Consider the following 20,159-nt stretch of genomic DNA (forward strand, 5'->3'; position numbering starts at 1 on the left):
AAATGTAACAAAATATGTCCCCAAAGCACTGTTGGGAAACATACCAACTACCAGTCGGCTCTGAACGTGCCTTCAACGGCCAATTGCTTTGAATCAGCAGCGACAAAACTACAGCAGAAAAGGGCAGGTTACAGAACCTCCGTGTAGACAGTGTATTTAGTGGGCAGTGGTGAAGCTGATCTTCAGATAACATTATTTTAGGGAATCTCCGGTTGCATGCATTAGACAGATTTTCATTATCCGCTAAAACCCAATGTTCGGATTATAACACAAGGGCTGTTATTAGAAAAAGAACAAGGGAGGGGATAAATGAAGGACCCGGCTTACGCGAGGCTAGGCTCAGAGAGATCCTTGGTTATTTCTCCCAGCCTGTCCAATGAGACTAATATGGGCAAACCAAATGAGTGGAACTAAAAGATTCCACTGATCTGTTGTCATGTCTCTCATCCCCATTGTGGCTGCTTCGCCGTGATGGAGATGTCAGGCTTCTGTAACTGGACCCCTGGAGAGCCTGGCCCTCTCTCAAGGTTGTCAGTGGAGCCCTTGGCGACTGGACCTTGAAGCCTGGGAAGTCCATTGCACATATACTTTGTTTACCAATGAGCCCCAGATTGAAGACAGGCTGAGAGAACACGTGATGCTGTGAAATCCAGTGGGGTCAGGACCGGTCAGACTAGGTCAGATAAATGACCCAGAGGAACCATGGGCGGGGCTGGATATCATGTGTCAGTACAGTCGGGTAACAGTAACCAGATGTGGATGTGCTTAGTGAGTTTGCATGATTCCAGCTCCACCCACAGCGAGTCATGATGAACCTTGGCCTCCTATAGTAACATCTTTATCACCCCAGCCTCCTAACTCCACCCCCCAAACTACCCATCTTTATCACCCCAGCCTCCTAACTCCACCCCCCAAACTACCCATCTTTATCACCCCAGCCTCCTAACTCCGCCCCCCAAAACTACCCATCTTTATCACCCCAGCCTCCTAACTCCGCCCCCCCAAACTACCCATCTTTATCACCCCAGCCTCCTAACTCCGCCCCCCAAACTACCCATCTTTATCACCCAGCCTCCTAACTCCGCCCCCAAACTACCCATCTTCATCACCCCACATGGCTATTAGCTGTTTTTAAGTTTTATACAGTGTTTTAAAATTAATTTAATGATTTAACACTATCTTTCTGTAACTGTGCAATAGTCACTGGTTGGATGTATTGTGTTAGACTGGTGTCATTTGCCAGGCAGATCCAATCAGGTGTGAAAATAAGTAGCCTAGAATATGTTGTGAACTTGGGTTATTGATTGGTGACAACTAGTGTTATTCTTTTGGATGGTAGTGGTACGTTCTACTGTCTGAGCCTGTCCATAATTACAGCAAACTCATATCTATTGTTGCTTCTCCAGCCCATCACCCTTATCCAGTATGTCTGTGTTAGTGTTGTCTGCCAGTTCAAGACAAAACCCCCTTTCTCCTTTGGCGGTGTATCAGGAGAAATCTTCAGCTCGAGGTTACCTTTCTAGTAGAAATATGCATTCCAAGTCGCTGGTCATAAATCATGTCAATGAATCCGTTATTAAACCATACTACTCTTTACAGCCCCCTGCTTGGGATCTCTTCCAAACACAAAGCCAGACTTAGACTCCCACACAGAAATTTCATGTTCGAGCACTCTATCAAAACAAGGAAAACATAGTGTAGGATCAGAGGAGGAGAATGGCTGAGATGTTGGGCCGGTTGGAGCCAGGGAGAGGACATCTCAGGAATGGAATGATGGGGAGGTTCCAAAAATCAGGATGGGAGAAGTAGGAGGATCCTGTTTGGCTTTACTGGGGATTACTAAATGGAGGGTGAACCAGCCAGCGATATCATTTGGTGCTTAAGTTGTTTGGCTTCCGGCCAACTGGTTGTCCATAGGCACCCGTGACTTTGAGGTTGCGTGACAACGGTGGATGAAGGATTGGTGGAGAGGAAAGAGGAGAGAAGCAGTAAAGGGTAGGCGGCAGTGTAATCCCCCCACAACAGGACAGACGTAGCAGCTGGGTCGCAGATCAGAGATTTAACTGTCAATCAAGCCTCTGTGGCGATACTAACACAGGGATGAGAGAGGAAAAGATGAGAGATGGATGGATAGAATGATGGAGAGAGAACCGAGGCCAACTCTGAGAGAAAATTTAGCGTAAACGTTGGTGTTGTTGCTGTTAACCTACTGGATGCCTCTTCAGTGTTTGTATTTTGTGTGCAGGGATTGCTGTTAGCATGCTAACGCACATTCAAGTGGACATGATTAGTTAGCGTAGCTAGCTATCGCTAGCATTCATCTGTACAGAATCTCCAGTTATTATGTTCTACTATTTATGTCATTAATGGTTTAAATCGGGCTTGGCTGCATTGGTTTCAGTGGTAAAGGATTACTTCCATACACCACGAGTGCCTTTGCGTGTGAAAACATTGCCTTGTGGACCAGTTGAAACCGAGAAAATCAGAGAGAGAGCGAGAGATTACTTTAAATTCCCTAATGTCATTTACACACGCGCCGAGTGCTGTTACCGGACCGCTTCTAAGTATTCACTATTAACCGCTAATTCAACATTACATAGATTGTATTTGTTCTCCATTGTCTCCTCAGCGTTGAGTTTGGTTTAGCGTGTTGGCTACCTGTGTTTGTTTTGGGGTTAGAACTCTCTTCTGTGTGTGCGGTGCTGCTGTGCGTTCCATTGCAGTGTGTCAAGCCTTCCTCTTCAACAATGGGCAGCATAGTTCCAAATCCTGGCAAACAAATCGAGCCAGGGCTGTGTCAGTGTGTTTGTGTGTCTGTGTGAACGCTTAGGGAGAAAGAGAGAGTGTGTGTGTGCGAGAACATACGTGTGTGCATGTGTGTGTGTGTGTGCGTAGCAGGCAGACATTGGGGCATTGCCATAGGGAATTCATTCTCTGTTACACTCTCCTCTAACCCTTAGCCTCCCACACAGCCTAAATAGGCTTATCAGATCGGAGGCAGAGACCCAAGGAGGGGTTTTGAGGAGGTGGGGACATTGGCTGGTAAAGGGTGTGGCCCTGTGGCTTCAGTCCTGTGAGAACAGAACTGTGGTCTCCCTGTCTCGCCCTCCCTCTCCCGCTTTCTGTTCCTCCCTCCTCCCAGAGTGCAGCCTAATGGGCTACAACATGGTCCGAATTACAGAAACTGTCCTGCGTGAACTGATTCCATTTGGTAAGAGGTGCTAAGTTAGAAGAGGACCTCCCTCTCTCCATATGTACACAGTAAATGTGTTTTATTTATATATGAAGAAATGACACTTTGCTACAATGTATAGTAGTAAATGTACAGCTTGTATAACAATATACATTTGCTGACCCCTCAAAATAACTCAACACACAGCCATTAATGTCTAAACCGCTGGCAACAAAAGTGAGGACACCCCTAAGTGAAAATGTCACAGAACATGTTGGCATTCATCGTTCCCTCAATGAACTGTAGCTCCCCAGTGCCGGGAGCACTCAGGCAGCCACAGACCATGACCCCAATGATCAGTATATACTTCTTCCATTGCGCCGTGGTCCAGTTCTGATGCTCATGTGCCCATTGTAGCCGCTTTTGACAGTGGACAGGGGTCAGCATGGGCACCCTGACTGGTCTGCGGCTACACAGCCCCATACGCAACAAACTGCGTTGCACTGTGTGTTCGGACACCTTTCTATCAGTACCAGCATTCACTTTTTCAGCAATTTTAGCTACAGTAGCTTGTCTTTTGGGTCGGACCACAATGGGGCATCTTGGCCGTCCATGACCCTATCGCCGGTTCACCGCTTTTCCTTCCTTGGACCACTTTTGATAGGTACTGACCACTGCAGACCGGGAAAACCCCACAAGGGCTGCAGTTTTGGAGATACTCTGACCCAGTTGTCTAGCCATCGCAATTTGGCCCATATCAAAGTCCCTCAGATCCTTATGCTAGCCAATCTTTCTGCTTCTAACACATCAACTTTGAGGACAGAATGTTCACTTTCTGCCTAATATATCCCACCCACTGACAGGTTCCATGATAACAAGATTATCAGTGCTATTCACTTCACCTGTCAGTGGTCATAATGTTGTGGCTGATCAGTATATACAGTGAGGGAAAAAATGATTTGATCCCCTGCTATTTCTGTAAATTTTCCCACTGACAAAGAAATGATCAGTCTATAATTTTAATGGTAGATTTATTTTAACAATAAGAGACAGAATAACAAAAAAAGAATCCAGAAAAACTGATGTAAAAAATGTTATAAATTGATTTGCAATTTAATGAGTGATATGTATTCGCCCCCCCTGCAAAACATGACTTTGTACTTGGTGGCAAAACCCTGGTTGGCAATCAGAGGTCAGATGTTTCTTGTAGTTTGCAGCAAGGTTTGCACACATTTCAGGAGGGATTTTGTCTCACTTCTCTTTGCAGATCTTTTCCAAGTCATAAAGGTTTCGAGGCTGACGTTTGGCAACTCAAACCTAGAGCTCCCTTCACAGTGGCCTTAATGTGCTTCTTCTTGAGCCACTACTATGTTGCCTTGGCCATGTGTTTTGGGTCAGTCTCATGCTGGAATACCCATCCATGACCCATTTTCAATGCCCTGGCTGAGGGAAGGGGGTTCTCACCCAAGATTTGACGGTACATGTTCCTTTGATGCGTTGAAGTTGTCCTGTCCCCTTAGCAGAAAAACACCCCCAAAGCATAATGTTTCCACCTCCATGTTTGACGGTGGGGATGGTGTTCTTGGGGTCATAGGCAGCATTCCTCCTCCAAACACGGCGAGTTGAGTTGTTTCCAAAGAGCTAGATTTCGGTCTCATCTGACCACAACACTTATACCCAGTTCTCCTCTGAATCATTCAGATGTTCATTGGCAAACTTCAGATGGGCCTGTACATGTGCTTTCTTGAGCAGGGGGACCTTGCGGGCGCTGCCGGATTTCAGTCCTTCACGGCGTAGTGTGTTACCATTTGTTTTTTTGGTGACAATGGTCCCAGCTGCCTTGAGATCATTGACAAGATCCTCCAGTGTAGATTCCTCACCATTCTCATGATCATTGCAACTCCACGAGGTGAGATCATGCATGGAGCCCCAGACCGAGGGAGATTGACAGTTCTTTTGTATTTCTTCCATTTGTTTCTTCCATTATCGCACCAACTGTTGTCACCTTCTCACCAAGCTGCTTGGCGATGGTCTTGTAGCCCATTCCAATGTTGTCCCTGACATCCTTGGACAGCTCTTTGGTCTTGGCCATGGTGGAGAGTTTGGAATCTGATTGATTGCTTGTGTGGACAGGTGTCTTTTATACAGGTAACAAGCTGAGATTAGGAGCACACTCCTAATCATAGCTCGTTACCTGTATAAAAGACACCTGGGAGCCAGAAATCTTTCTGATTGAGAGGGGATCAAATATTTATTTCACTCATTAAAATGCCAAAAAATAAATACATGCGTTTTTGTTGTTATTCTGCCTCTCAGTGTTCAAATAAACCTACCATTAAAATTATAGACTGATCATTTCTTTATCAGTGTGCAAACATACAAAATCAGCAGGGGATACATTTTCCCCCCATTCTGTGTGTGTGTGTGTGTGTGTGTGTGTGTGTGTGTGTGTGTGTGTGTGTGTGTGTGTGTGTGTGTGTGTGTGTGTGTGTGTGTGTGTGTGTGTGTGTGTGTGTGTGTGTGTGTGTGTGTGTGTGTGTATATATATATACACATACACACACACACACACACACACACACACACACAATCTGTCCCCATACTAGACACATGCATACTGTGGGGTTATCAAGCAGGGCCTAGTGTCTGGTGGAGCCAGCAAACCAACCTGGAGATACAAGCAGTATATTATGATGAATCACACCGGGTCTACACATGAAAGGCTTTTCAGATGAACACACCCTCTGATGTGAAGATGACCCGGTGGCGCTGCCCCTACTGCACCACAAGTTCGACGTAATGCACAGGACAAACAGACACTCACGCACGCACGCACGCACGCTTGCTCAAAGCACAGATGAACTGTCTCAGTCATCAGGTTGGTGCTGTAACGTCAGCTCATAGAATACACTTCATATGCCTCCCCTCCCCCCATCTTACTCGTGGTCTTTTCACCATCGATCCATCATCAAGACAGGCAGGAAAGAGCTCATGTGTGTACACACGCACACGTGCACACACAAAGACACTCACAGTAGAGGGCTAACAGTGCTGGTTTCCCTCCTGCTCATTGAGCCTGTGAGGACGATGACTCTTGTATTATTCATTATGGGGAACGTACAGACTCCTCCCTGATTGGAGGATTTGGTTTCCACAGGGTGCAACCACACTATTTTAGTCCATGTGATGTCTCCTGGAATGTTTTCTTCCCTGCACTGAGGGTGGAATGACACCTCTGTGGGAATGGAAGTTGTAGTGTGTGTGCGTGCGTGCGCCTGTGTAAAAAAAAAAAAGAAAAACTATGATAAACCATCTTGGTCTGCAAAATTTCTGAGCTGCCGTTGTCAATGAACACCATGTCCGTGTTGAATAGCACCAAACTTTAAATCAGATGATCACTGATACCACACAAAGATTAAATCTGTGTAATCCGCAGGCTATGTTTTGAACAGGGCCTGTCTGTTAGGACAGAACCCTGATGAACTGGGTCTGTCAGTCTGTTAGGACAGTAGGTATGTACTTCAGAGGGACATGTATGAACTACAGTGTTGACTGAAGCCAGTTAGGCCCTGGGCGCTGAGCAGAGCAGCAGGCTGAACTTGGAAGTGGCGGTAACAACTATACCTGCGCTCTGGTTTAGTGAGCCAGTAGAGCTTCCAGATCACCAACAGCGAATGTTCATACACTCACACACACTATACCTCACCTGCACAGAAATGCAGTTAGAAGGTGTTGATGACAGTGCTGCACCTGTAGCCATGAGCTGTTCACACACACACACACACACTCCCATTTCTCTGGTGCTCCTGTTTGAGGTATGGCTTGACACCACCCAGCATTCCTGACAGTTTTTATCATGCTGTCAGAGCTTTGCCCTTCAGGGTGTGTCTCGCTCTTCCTCTGTCACTCTGTCTTTCAATCTGTGTTTCTCTCTCTTTCTATCCTTCACAGTGATTCTCATTCTCTCCCTCCCTCTCTCGCTTATTAACAGTCATCAGACACGAGCTCCCTGCAGACCTCTGGTGAAGCCTGACTGAACACATACCTCTCCACGCCACCACACTCTTACATAAACAACACTAGAGCACACAACTCCCAATGCACAGGGTGTGTGTGTGTGTGTGTGTGTGTTCAACTAAGCCCTTGACCAAGTCTTGCGCCTCTCACTTATGTTTTAGTTTTTGTGTCAACATGTGGTATCTCACCAGTGGTTCTCGTTGCAGTTGGCGCTGAACATGGTGATGAGTAGTTTTACTAGCTGGCTGTAGTTGATGTTCTAACACTGCAGTGTGTAATGTAGGGCCGGGCGGCAGCCATGTTGGACACTTCTGTGTGTAAATTTGGCTTAAGCATTAGGCTAATCAGTGTAGGATGTGCCTGTCGGGTGGCAAGAGAAATCACTTTCACTCTTTTGAGTTGCCTGAGGCCAAGTCCCTCCCTGTTGAACGATTCACATCTTGGACGTGAACATTTCCTGGTGGGAAGCCAAGTGTAGACTATGGATTATTTTCCATCCAATCCCTGTGGTAGCATTCACATTATCAGTGTTATGAATAAGCAGGATATAAGCAGGATATTCAGAATCCTCCAAACAGAATTTCTGGAGACTCAGGAGCAAGTTCCCAGAGTTTAAGAGTCATAGCAATGAGACTTCTAACTGTGTGTCTTGTAGTGAATCAGACTGAGAGGAATGTTGAATACACAACCTCTACCTAGATGAAGCTCATAGCTCAACGCTGGGCCTGTTGTAGTATCATCAACTGAGCCCCAGTCGGACACACAACCTTATTCACTTGTACCACACCACTGACCTGCCTTATTCACCTGTACCACACCACTGACCTGCCTTATTCACCTGTACCACACCACTGACCTGCCTTATTCACCTGTACCACACCAATGACCTGCCTTATTCACCTGTACCACACCACTGACCTGCCTTATTCACCTGTACCACACCACTGACCTGCCTTATTCACCTGTACCACACCACTGACCTGCCTTATTCACCACCTGGTTGGGAACTGTTATTGATCAAGCTGAGGATGAGACAGGCCAGTCCAACCTTTGAAATGAGATCTTAGCCTGGGTTTAACTCCGATGGAAGGCCGGGGCAGATGCCTGGGGGCCAAGTCTCTTTTGGGGAAGGTGACAGAGAGGCTTGTCTGAGTCACCGTTCTATACCAGGACAGCTGGGCCACCGGGGAATCCCAGACATGCTTGGCCTGGGTCGGCTCACTGACGACCCATGCACACACGCAGAGGGAGAGCGAGGTGCGTTGCTGTAGGAAGTGCTTAAATCTTTCTTAAGTCTAGGGCTGCAACTAACAACTATTTTGAAAGTTGATTAATCTTTCGATTACTACTTCAATTAATCAGAGAGGGGAAAAAAACATAAATTCCAGAAAAATATTGAACTCACCAAATTAGACACCAAATGAACGGGTTAAGTCGTCAGTAGCGTTGTGAGTGTTTGGTTAGCCGGAGCTGCTCAACTGTACACAAACTCACAAGCTCACGTAGATTACCGGTTTATCGGTGAAATCCTTGACGTTAACGTTAACTCAGACACGCGTTCAAGATGAGCCATTTCTCAATTAAAAAACACAACTCTATGAATAGAAATGATAATGAATGAATTTGGAACAAACGGTTTTCGTTGAATTCTTAAATGTACAGTGGTCCCAAACATTCTAAGTTTCTGGTCATACGTGACTTCCCCCCAGTGTATCCTCCGCCAAATTTCAAAATGTTTTTTTTTCCTGTGTCACGTGTAGAGCCAACTAATGGATAATGACATTCATTGCCAACAATTTTTATTGTTGTTATCGATAAGACTGAGGTGCATAAGTAATTGTAATAAAATATACTTTATCGTTGCCTTTTTTGCTAAGAGCGAATGTCTCTTACTGAGTGACCGCCCGACCGACCAACCCCCCCCTTGTTAAATGGCGTAGTGGTTAGAGAAGTGGACTTGTGAACTATAGGTCCCGAGTTCATATCTCCTCGCAGGCGATGCGTAGTACGCATTATGAATTATTCCGTATAGACGAAAACTTTGCTGGCTAAAACCGTTATCTACATTATGGTAAGCCTGAAATAAAACAGTTTATGGTTATATTGCGACTGTTTCTGTTGGATTTTCGAAGTACGCATCCGTGCATTCGTTTTGGGTCAGGATAGACAAACACATTTGCTGGCTTAACAATGTAGTTACGATATCTTAAGCCTTAACTGAAGCTGCATACGATTATATTGCGACTGTTTCTGGCATGGAATAGCTCATCTTCAGTCTTGCTAGCAATTGGTCAATTCTTATGATTATTCCTAGGAAGTTAGTAGAAACAAGTAAGCCTATTTAACACAATCCTCAATGGAGGCTAGCAACTGCTGAAACTTGTAATGCCGTGGCTTAGTGGTTAACAACAGCGTCTCTTATATGGAAGACCTACGTTCCAATCTATTGAGAGCAACAACATTTATTATTTCTGGTAGATTCCACGATTTTCTCGTCTTTTCACATTATGAAAAGTTTAGTTATCGTTGCCTTTATTGATTGTCATTGTATAAATGTCATTCACGAATGAAGTATGTTGTTTTGCCATGAAAGAAAAAAAGACGTTCCTATGCTATGAAATGAAATAGCTTTGGCAGACTCGCTAGCAATTGCTCAATTCTTATGACTATTCCAGTAAGTTAGTAGATACCGGTAAAGCTTATTACTGGCTAATACGCTGTTAAAACGGCCAGTGGCAAACGCAATACATAGACGCTATTTGTGGTAGAGGTAAACTTAGTAAGAAATATAAGTTTAACTGTATCAATTTAATTCACGAATGACCAATTAACTATTAAAACAGTCAGTGGTTAAAGAGTATTTTTTCAGGATAGAGACAAGAGGCTATACACCCAGCAAAAGTGCAGCTCCGTGGTGTAGTGGTTAACGACACAGCCTTTCATGTGGGCGACCCTGGTTCGAATCTTGAGATGGCAGCACTTCCGGCTGAACTAGGCTTGTTAATTTAGTAGACAGCAAAACCAGTAAAAAACATGATTCACTTTTAATGAGTTTTGCAGCGGGCCTGGAACTGTCGCAGGGAACCACCTGCTGGTATTTTCACCCATCATCTCATGTGTGAACAGGCCTTTGAAAACAGCATGGAGAGAAAGGCCTGCGTCAGCTGTCTGCACAGATCAGACCGAACAATTCCAGAAGTGGCGATGCAGGGAGGGGTAATGGCGTGCTACACACATGCGCGATAGGCTGGTGCCTGTCAGAGGCCAGGCCCGCTGTAGTGAAAGTGGGAGGTGAACTCTGTTTTCAAAGTTTCTAAGAACCCTGGGCGCCAGCCAGAATGTGAGTCACTGCACACAAACATACACATTCATGCGGTCATTCATTGAGTCAGACAGACCCACACACACACACACACACACACACACACACACACACACACTGCAGATATGGTACAAAACATTAAGGAACGCCAGACACAGAATGCATGCTAATTTAGACCTGTTTCTTTCCCCTTCCTAGAATGCGACAACCAAGGTCGGGGTTACTCTCTGTTCTGTATCCACTCTGTGAAGAGCATGACGTCTTGTTTAGGGTTTTGGTGATTCATTAAGGAAATAAGCTCTATTAGGATTGTATTATCATTTTTTTTTATAGTTAGTGGGTTGGAACCAGTCAGTATGTTGTGGCTGATTCCTTTACGGTCATCATTACTTAGGCTAGGTCCAAGCCCTGACTGGAAACACTGAATTTGTTCTTTTTTGGGACTCCTTTAGTGGGTTGCAACCAGGGATGGAAGTTAAGAAGTTTGTGTAACCTCCAGCCGGGCTTGTAGACTAGATGTTTGCTTGCCTAGGTGTAAAATCTAGTTGGGCATATTCAAATAATCTGAAAATGACTAGCCTCATACTAGTTCAATTTCTATCACTAAGCTACAGTTAAAATAGTAGGGCCTATCCTGGTACATCCTATGGGAACAGGAAAGGGTATGGTTCACCTGAGAGAGGTTATAGCATAATGAGAGTATAGTCTTGACCTCACATCCTCCCACACGGCAACACCCCAGGAAGTGTCTGGGAAGCCAGTGACCTCATTGGACATCCTGAACCAGTCCGGCCTGCAAATGTGACCTCAACTCAAATGACAGGTCTATCACAGAAAAATGAGTGGCGGCGAGCAGCCCGATAGTTGTTTTGGAGCCACCAGGTCTGTGGACGATGCAATTTAGTATTGCCTAGTACATGAACCACCTTTCCCCTGAGGAAACGGACACGGTTGCCTCACCCAGGCAAACACTGACCAAGGACATCCGTTCTCTGGGTCCTTCTAGTTTCTTCTTTTCGTCCAGGGATGTCTGTGTCCAGAAATGCGTGAAGATTGGCGTCTGAAGTCACTCTGGAGAATACAGACAAACCTGATCTCATGTGGTATGGTAGCCTTTCAGCTTTTACAGGGTGAGCTTTACACCCTTTAAATGTCGGCCCTGGCAAGGCTCAGGAAGACTGTGTAGAAGGCTGATGGGGAAATCAACAAACCACCTAGGTTGCAGTGCATGCTGGGTACTACACCTGCCAGATCCACTGTGTCTGTCCTGTCTACACATCGCTGCCAATTAAAGATCACGCAAGTCCACAGATGACCATGGGCGTTACGTCAGGTTGGACACAAGTGAAAGAAAACATCCATATATTTTAAGTTCAGGTATAAACAATACATGATGATGGTTTAGCATGGCCCCTGCACAGGAATGGTTAGGTACAGTAGCTCAAAAATATGAGTAGACCCCTCATAATCCATGTACAGACATAAAACCTAATACCATACTATAAGCATTTCTAATGAATAACTATAATTAATGTTAATGCCTACTCTTATGCATTTAGGAATAGGGTTGAGTATCGTTTGAATTTGAACGATTCCGATTCCTTGTTTCAATTCCGGTTCCTAACGATTCTCGATTCCGATTCTTTTAAGAGGCAGGGTCAAAAAAGTTTAGGATATTTTAAATGAGCTAGCTAACCAACGGTCTTTCTGAAGGAAATAGTCTGACCTTCTTCATCAATTTTAATTCTATGAACTTTTAACTTTTTATGAACTTTCAAATTCTCACAGGGCTGTTTTCAACTATAATATAATATATATAGGCTCAGCGGAGTCGTGGAGTCACGAGCCTGGCTAATGTCCGCAATCTCAGGTCGTAAATTGTCTATGAAAAAATATGTGGGCTAATTTGTTAGATGCCTCAATGTTGGCGCAAGACATATTATTTATTGTATATGTATTGTTTTACTATACAATAAATAATATGGCCCAATTTGGACATTTTCACTTAGGGGTGTACTCACTTTTGTTGCCAGCGGTTTAGACATTAATGGCTGTGTGTTGAGTTATTTTGAGGGGACAGCAAATGTACACTGTCATACAAGCTGTACACTCACTACATTGTAGCAAAGTGTACATTTACATTTACATAAATTTACATAAAGTTAGTTTTATTATTCCTAAATGGATAAGAGTCGGCATTAACTTTAATTATAGTTATTCATTAGAAATGCGTATAGTATGGTATTAGGTTTTATGTCTGTACATGGATTTGATTTCACAGCTTTTAGCAACCATTAACCATTGCCCATAGTTGCTGGTTTTCAAGTTATATATATATATATGTTTTACTGCATGTCTGTTATTAACTTCAAAAGAAAATGTAAATTTTAGTTAGCCTAATACGTTATATAGTAATCTTTTCAACATAGGAATGTATTTCACTAATAAGACGAGACAAGGGAATCAACCAAAATTTGAAATGAATGGTCACAATTGTGTCAAGATGAATGGCACCCATGTTCTCAGTAGTTTTCGAGGTATACATGGCTTGTACTAAGGTCCACATGTAGTCAGGTTTCAGCCTCCTATTGGTTAATCTTTGTTTTATATTTATCTATGATTTACCTCAGTGGGCTGTCCGAGTCTCTGTGTTTGTTTACATACAATAGTGATATGTAGCAGCGGATTATGGTGGATTAACCTTCTCCAGGGCCTTATGTCAGCCAGAGGACGGATACAAACAGACCACACGCCACTTCATACACAAAGCCACAGACACTGCCGGTGGAACGTTTGTTATCCAGACAGCACAATAGACAGGCTGGCTTTGCTTTGGTTTCCTTCCTGTTGAAACAAAATGGTTTCCGAGTAGCCACACCAAAGTGGGTCATTTTAAACTCTGAGCCAAAACAACGGCAACACCCTTTTGGGTGTTTTTTTCAGGGAGCTAGCAACCCCACCAATTAAATTTCAATTCATACTCCGTTTATGAGATACACCCATCTGGCACCAGGTCAGACTCCTTTACCCTCCAGAACAGCCCAAATTCTTTGTGTCTTGAGTTCTACAAGGTGTCGGGAACGTTCCAGATGTTGTTGTTGACGCATCACGCCATCATTTCAGGTTGGACAGCTACATTGTTACAGTCTCACTGCAGAACGCCATCTCCATCTCATCCCACAGAGGCTCCACAAAAAGGCCGCACAAAATGAACCTGGATTGGTCAGACCAGGCAACGTTTTCCCTCGTTAATTGTCCAGTGTTGATGATCATGTGCCCACTGGAGCCACTTCCTCTTTTTAGTTGACAGGAGAGAACCCAGTGTGTTCATCTGCTGCAATAGTCCATCTATGACAAAGACTGAGGAACTGTATATTTCCTCCACCTGTCTGTGGTCTGCCTGTTAGGTGGCGTGATTGTTGCCATTCTCCTGTTTTCGCTCTCGCAAATGCCACTGACTGTGTTTTATCTTTCTCAACTACCAATCATGTGTGAAAGGCCAATATGGGCGACCGTTTCTGAGATACTGTATTCACTTGGGTCCGTCGCTCTGTCTGTTGTAACACTCAGTGGAAGAGTAAGAAAATGCCTACAGTTTGTCTGCATGTAGCGACACATGTTTGTGAACTAATAAACTGACCACTAAGAATAGGAATGCTGTGAGCCAGACTTGCCATCAAAAATACATTCATCCTCAAGCTGTAGTTATATTTCCTCTCATCACTGGATACTTCTGTTTAAAGATTTAATCCCTATTTCAACTGAACCTGGCACATCTGTCCTGCTTGCAGACTTCGGTTGGCAGGGCCTCCTGGTAAATGAAGAGTTGTGTTAGATGCCATTTTTACCTGTTGTCAACTAGTGCTAGCACAGTTGCTAACTCACGTTAGCACAATGAATGTGAGTGTATGGTATCAACTGTCACGCTAGCAGATACCGTATGTTTACGTTCATTATGCTTACGCTAGTTTGCATTTTCTGGCAAACTTAAATGAGAGGCATATGTACCTGAGAATGCTACACCTATAAGAACAATAATATGCATTGCTTCCCTCGTTCCTCATGGGCCTCATGGTCACCTAGCCACCACTGGCCAGTAGATGGAGCTCCTGACTGAGGTACAGTACCAGTCCAAAGGTTGGACACACTTACCCATTCACTTGAATGGTACCGTATATTTACACTCACCCACTGCTCTTTGGTGAGAGAGATGGAGGGGTGTTGGAGTGACCAGGGGGTTTAATATCTGTCACTGTACCGATACATTGTCTACGTACTACGGACATCCACAATGGGAATGTTTGCCGAGAGGGGAAGAACCAGATAAACATTTTGAAAAAGGGGGAGGCAGAGAGAGTGAAAGAAACGGGAGGCCAGGCTGGACGCGGGAGGGAGGGCTGCTCTCTTCTACTCTGCAGTAACCCTAATCCTTCTCTTTGACACACCATTGGCACATGCTGTCCTAATCTCCCTGATTGAGGAAGCCGCGTGTGTGGTGGGGGGTGGCTGGGTAGAAATGGGTAGAATGGGGGAGAGATTACAGGAGAGAGATGGAGAGTGGGAGGGGGGAGAGCAATAGGGAGGGAGGGTTAGCGGACAGAGGATTCACGATGCCGGGTTATAACCTGTTATGTCATTAGCCCTCCAATTTCAGTGACAGATGACACAGTATGACTTGGCAAATTCTTGCAGTGCACGTTCATTGGTCACATGACCCTATACGTCTCTCTTTCAGTCTCCACCCGGGCTTGGGCATCGACCAGCCTTTCTTCTGTCTATATCTCTGTGTTGGTGAAGCTCGACCTAGCGCTACAGAACCACAGTGTAACCTAGTACAAACTGTGCTGTTTTGTCATTGGGAACATCTCTGGATGTCCCATATCATTAGATCTGTGTGGTTAGCAGAACCTGCCACCTTGTGGCCCAGAACAACATTGCAGGATGCGTAATAAATATACACAAAAGATCATCCAACCAAATTCAGGTTCTAGGTCTGACCGAAATATGTTCATAAAAGTCTCTAAGAACCCCAGGGTAACATCGGGGGACCTACAGGCCTCTATTGTCAAAGTGCATGAGTCCTCTGTCAGAAAGACGCTGCACAAACCTGGCCTATGTAGGAGGTCCGGAAGGAAAAAAAGATAACCCCTGTGTAAAAACCAAAACTACTGGAACAATGTGCTCTAAGGTGGGGTAGTTTGGCAAAAAAAAGAAACACTGCTTTTCAACAACATGGAGGCTGTGGCATTATGTTGCTGCCTCAGGGTCTGACTAGCTGGCCCTCATTGAGTCAGCCATGAATTCCATATTGTACCAGAGAATTCCTGAGGAGAACATGAGGCCATCTGTAAAAAAGCTGTAAGAGACTGAAGAAGAAGAGATGGGCACCAGCCCAAGAAGGGGGCAACAGTAGCTATTCTTTCAACACATTATAAAAAATGCTTGTCTATCGATTTTTGATGAATGAATAACTGCAAAATCTAATCTTTCACTATCATTTTGTTAAATTAGGTTACCTTTCTGTCTTTAGTGTATAAGTGAAGATTACACATCCATATGTCAGAATATTCAGAAGAAAATACATCTTTCTGAGTAGTGTACTTTTTCACATGGCTGTAGATAGACAGCAGCAACATCTGGAAGCCTGCCTGTCTGTCTGGAATGCTTGTTGGGAGAGATTTCATGAATGATGTATTCGTATTATTTCATATTCAGCGTTACGGTTAAAATGCTGTCAGTTACTGCTCTGTGTGAAATGCTGTATGTATAAAATAATAGTTTTTCCCTGCAGTGGTATTATAGTATATACTATATTTGGTAGAGATGGCACATTGATCAGAAACACAATGAATCCCTAAAACGTAACTAACGGGACAGCCTTGCCTCCATCTCCAGAACCATGGACCTGAGTCTGAGCGATGCTCTGACAGACAGTGTGCCCCAGGCGGACCCCGAGGGCCTGGTGGAGAGGGACTTTGTGTCCCAGCTGGAGGCCGAGCCGTTTGACGACCAGGTGGGGGAGACAGTGGGCAAGACGGACTACATCCCCCTGCTGGACAACGACGACACCAGGGCAGGTAAGCTGACCAAAAAGGGTTATGGGTTGGTGGTGGACAAGGCCAGGGAGGTCATTAAGGTCTGTCACAAAACAAATGTTGAGAAGCTAGACTGAGTAGATTTGTTGATCTATTTATGACATCCGTCTTGACTAGTCTACTGTTGAGATGGCCGATCCTTCACTGAATAGGCATCTGATAATTCTCCTAAGGGTTTCCTAAGGGGAATGTGTTCACTGACTAAGGTAACATGCTTCCTAATGAAGGAACAGTGTTCAGTGACTGAGGTCACATCCTCATAACAAGGGGACAGTTCAGTGACTGGGGTCACATCCTGATAATGAGGGGACAGTGGTCAGTGACAGGTCACATCCTCATAACGAGGGGACTGTGTTCAGTGACTGAGGTCACATCCTCATAACGAGCGGGCAGTGTTCAGTGACTGAGGTCACATCCTCATAACGAGCGGGCAGTGTTCAGTGACTGGGGTCACATCCTGATAATGAGGGGACAGTGGTCAGTGACAGGTCACATCCTGATAACCAGGGGACTGTGTTCGGTGACTGAGGTCACATCCTCATAACGAGGGGACTGTGTTCAGTGAATTAGGTCACATCCTCATAACGATCGGACAGTGTTCAGTGACTGCGGTCACATCCTCATAACGAGCGGGCAGTGTTCAGTGACTGCGGTCACATCCTCATAACGAGCGGGCAGTGTTCAGTGACTGCGGTCACATCCTCATAACGAGCGGGCAGTGTTCAGTGATTGAGGTGGCTGTGCTGTGCCATATGCAGGTCAGACGTGTTCCAAATTACCCCTGGGATTACGTCCTGGTGTACGTGACTTTACCACGTCTATATGCAACTGATACTACAGTTAATTATGCTATTAAATGTGTCTGTCAGGTAATCTGTCTTTAATTCAGCCCTATGGCGTCTGGGAAGGGTTAGGTCTGCCTTCGAAAATATTGTAATTGGTGTAATCCTAAAGTGAGGACTGAGTGAGGTGACATTACCTCATGTAAACAGCTCCAGATAACACAAGATGGACCTGGACAAGGACTGTCATTTTACATCTTTGTCACTGCTGATTTTAGTGTGTGTGTGTGTACACTTTTGTGTCTGTGTGAGCACAGTGTGCATGTGTGTGGTGCGCACGTGTGTGTGTCCAGCAGATTGTGATTCAGCTTTCGGCCATGTCTGTTGTCCAGACAGTTTGTCCAGATCTGTTGTCCAGACAGTTTGTCCAGAGTTGCAGACTGTTTGAGTGGGCGGTTTTCCATGACAGCCAACTTCAGAAGAACCGTGGGCCGTAATTACGCGTTGGTTCCAGCTGACACACCAACATGCCTTGTGCATTTGTGTGTCCATGCAGAGAACGGATTGTTAGTCAGCCTAATGTGTGTGTGTGTGTGTGTGTGTGTGTGTGCGCGCAGATGCTGACCCTGTGTTGGAGAATGGCGAGCAGGATGCCCAGGGGGCACAAAAACCCGGTAAGCAATAATTCCCAGAATTCAACACTCCTTAGTTCTTGGCGATTCTTACATCGACCGTTGTCATTCATCTTAAGTCCATCACACCTTTTTTTCTTTGTTTTATCTTGTCTTATTCTTCCGTGATTGTTCCTTTTTGACTATTTTGAGTGTGTGGATGAGTTTTATCCAGTCATTTGTATTGTCCACCAAGGACATCCAGAACAGATGGAACGTTCTGCATTGGTCTGACATTTTGCAGCACCCTTTCACACTCTTATACTGTTTGAATACCAGGCAGCTGATGTCTTTCATTTACTCTTTGCATTGTATTGTTGTGGCATAATGACTTGCGTAGTGTGTTTTGAGGAACTCTTCAGAGTCAAGAGAATTTCTTTGGGACTGACCGTCTATTGTCAGTCTGTTACAAGATCATCTGTACAGTGCAACCCATGAACATAAACTGGAAATTCTATTAAGAAGGGGGTTCTTTTGGAGACGACACATTTTCCTGATTTGAGCTTGAAATATTGTGCATGAGGCTCATCACATTATCCCTCACAATAGAGAAAAATATCCTGGCTAAGAACTCCTTCACACGGCCCAGTGCTGTCTCTCTTATAGTTCTAGTTCCAGATTTGCAACTTTTTCCATCTGCCTGCTGGTTCAACTCTGATCTCAAGCGATGAGTGCTGTCCCTTATTAACCAGTTCCTCTTCCTCTTCCTGAATACCGGTCATCAGTGTCCAACAGTGATTCTTTAAAAGTCCTTTCTGGATCATACGCCGGTACCAGTCGTATCATCCTCTCTGGTACGTCGTTAGATCCCGAAGGCCCCGCCCCACTTGTTGCTCGAGTGTCATTCCAAATCTCTAGGCCCTCCTGAGGTCCTTGATGAAATCGATGGGCTGGTTTTGATGTTTCCGTGCCCGTCGTGTGATGTGGTTCTGTGTGACTAGACAGCCAGTCTCCATCAGTGTGTTGGTATCTGATGGAATTCTTCCTTGGCTTGGGATCTTTCCCATCGGTGAGGTGATTAACTATCTGACTGCAGCAGTGGAGGAAGGAATCTGAACGTCGGGCCGTTTGGATTTATTTGGAATACAACCCAGATGGGTTTAAGGGGAATTGCGGCGCGTGCGTGTGTGGGTGCGTGCGTGTGAAACAGGTCTCTGTGTACATGTGGGGACCTGAAGTCCCCCACCAAGTTGTAAAATCCTAAAAAAAAAGAATCGTAGTCCCCCCCCCCCAGGAATTTGGGGTTAGATAAAATGTTCATTTGGGATTTGTGTTAAATTTGGGGACACTTTTAAGTTTAGACATTACACGTTAGGTTTAGGCGTTAGAGCAAAGTTACGTTTAGGGCATAAAGGTTATGTAAATGAGGTAAGGATCAGGTCATTGAGGTAATGGTTATGTTATTGAGATAAGTGTTAGGTTATTGAGATAAGTGTTAGGTTATTGAGATAAGGATTAGGTAATTGAGATAAGTGTTATGTTATTGAGAATTAGGGTATTGAGAAGTTTTAGATTAAGTGATTGGGAACATGGATTGCTGGGTGTTAAGCAAGTTGGTGTGTGCTTGGTACACTGTTTCTTTCTTTGTTCTTCATCTGCTCATTCAAATTCCTTTGCCATTCTGAGCATTCTTATCTAGTTCACATTTCTCTTTCTGCAAGTACTGTGCATGAAAAAGTTCATGATGTAATTGCATGGGGGACTTTTTTACATCCGACGAGCCAAGGCTTTTCGCTCTCTTACACCAGTAGTCATTCTTACCACAGAACACAGTACAACTGTTTCAATTAGTTTGTCTTACCACAGAAATACAGTACAACTGTTTCAATTAGTTTGTCTTACCACAGAAATACAGTACAACTGTTTCAATTAGTTTGTCTTACCACAGAAATACAGTACAACTGTTTCAATTAGTTTGTCTTACCACAGAAATGCAGTACAACTGTTTCAATTAGTTTGTCTTACCACAGAAATACAGTACAACTGTTTCAATTAGTTTGTCTTACCACAGAAATACAGTACAACTGTTTCAATTAGTTTGTCTTACCACAGAAATACAGTACAACTGTTTCAATTAGTTTGTCTTACCACAGAAATACA

At 44.5% G+C, this 20,159-nt stretch overlaps 1 protein-coding gene across 6 annotated transcripts in view; it reads left to right on the plus strand.

Moving 5' to 3' along the window:
• Positions 1 to 20,159, plus strand: part of LOC105019486 (microtubule-associated protein 4) — an 82,148-nt gene that overhangs the window by 2,183 nt on the left and 59,806 nt on the right. For 5 of the 6 annotated variants that reach the window (XM_013139601.4, XM_013139602.4, XM_013139604.4 and 2 more), the window contains exons 2-3: positions 16,407 to 16,588; positions 18,006 to 18,062. In XM_013139601.4, the coding sequence (XP_012995055.2) occupies positions 16,411 to 16,588; positions 18,006 to 18,062 (235 nt within the window). In that variant the 5' untranslated portion in view covers positions 16,407 to 16,410. The remainder of the gene's footprint in view (positions 1 to 16,406; positions 16,589 to 18,005; positions 18,063 to 20,159) is intronic. The other variant, XM_013139603.4, reaches the window with a different exon arrangement.

Source organism: Esox lucius, chromosome 21, assembly GCF_011004845.1.
Source record: "Esox lucius isolate fEsoLuc1 chromosome 21, fEsoLuc1.pri, whole genome shotgun sequence".
Lineage (NCBI taxonomy): Eukaryota > Metazoa > Chordata > Actinopteri > Esociformes > Esocidae > Esox > Esox lucius.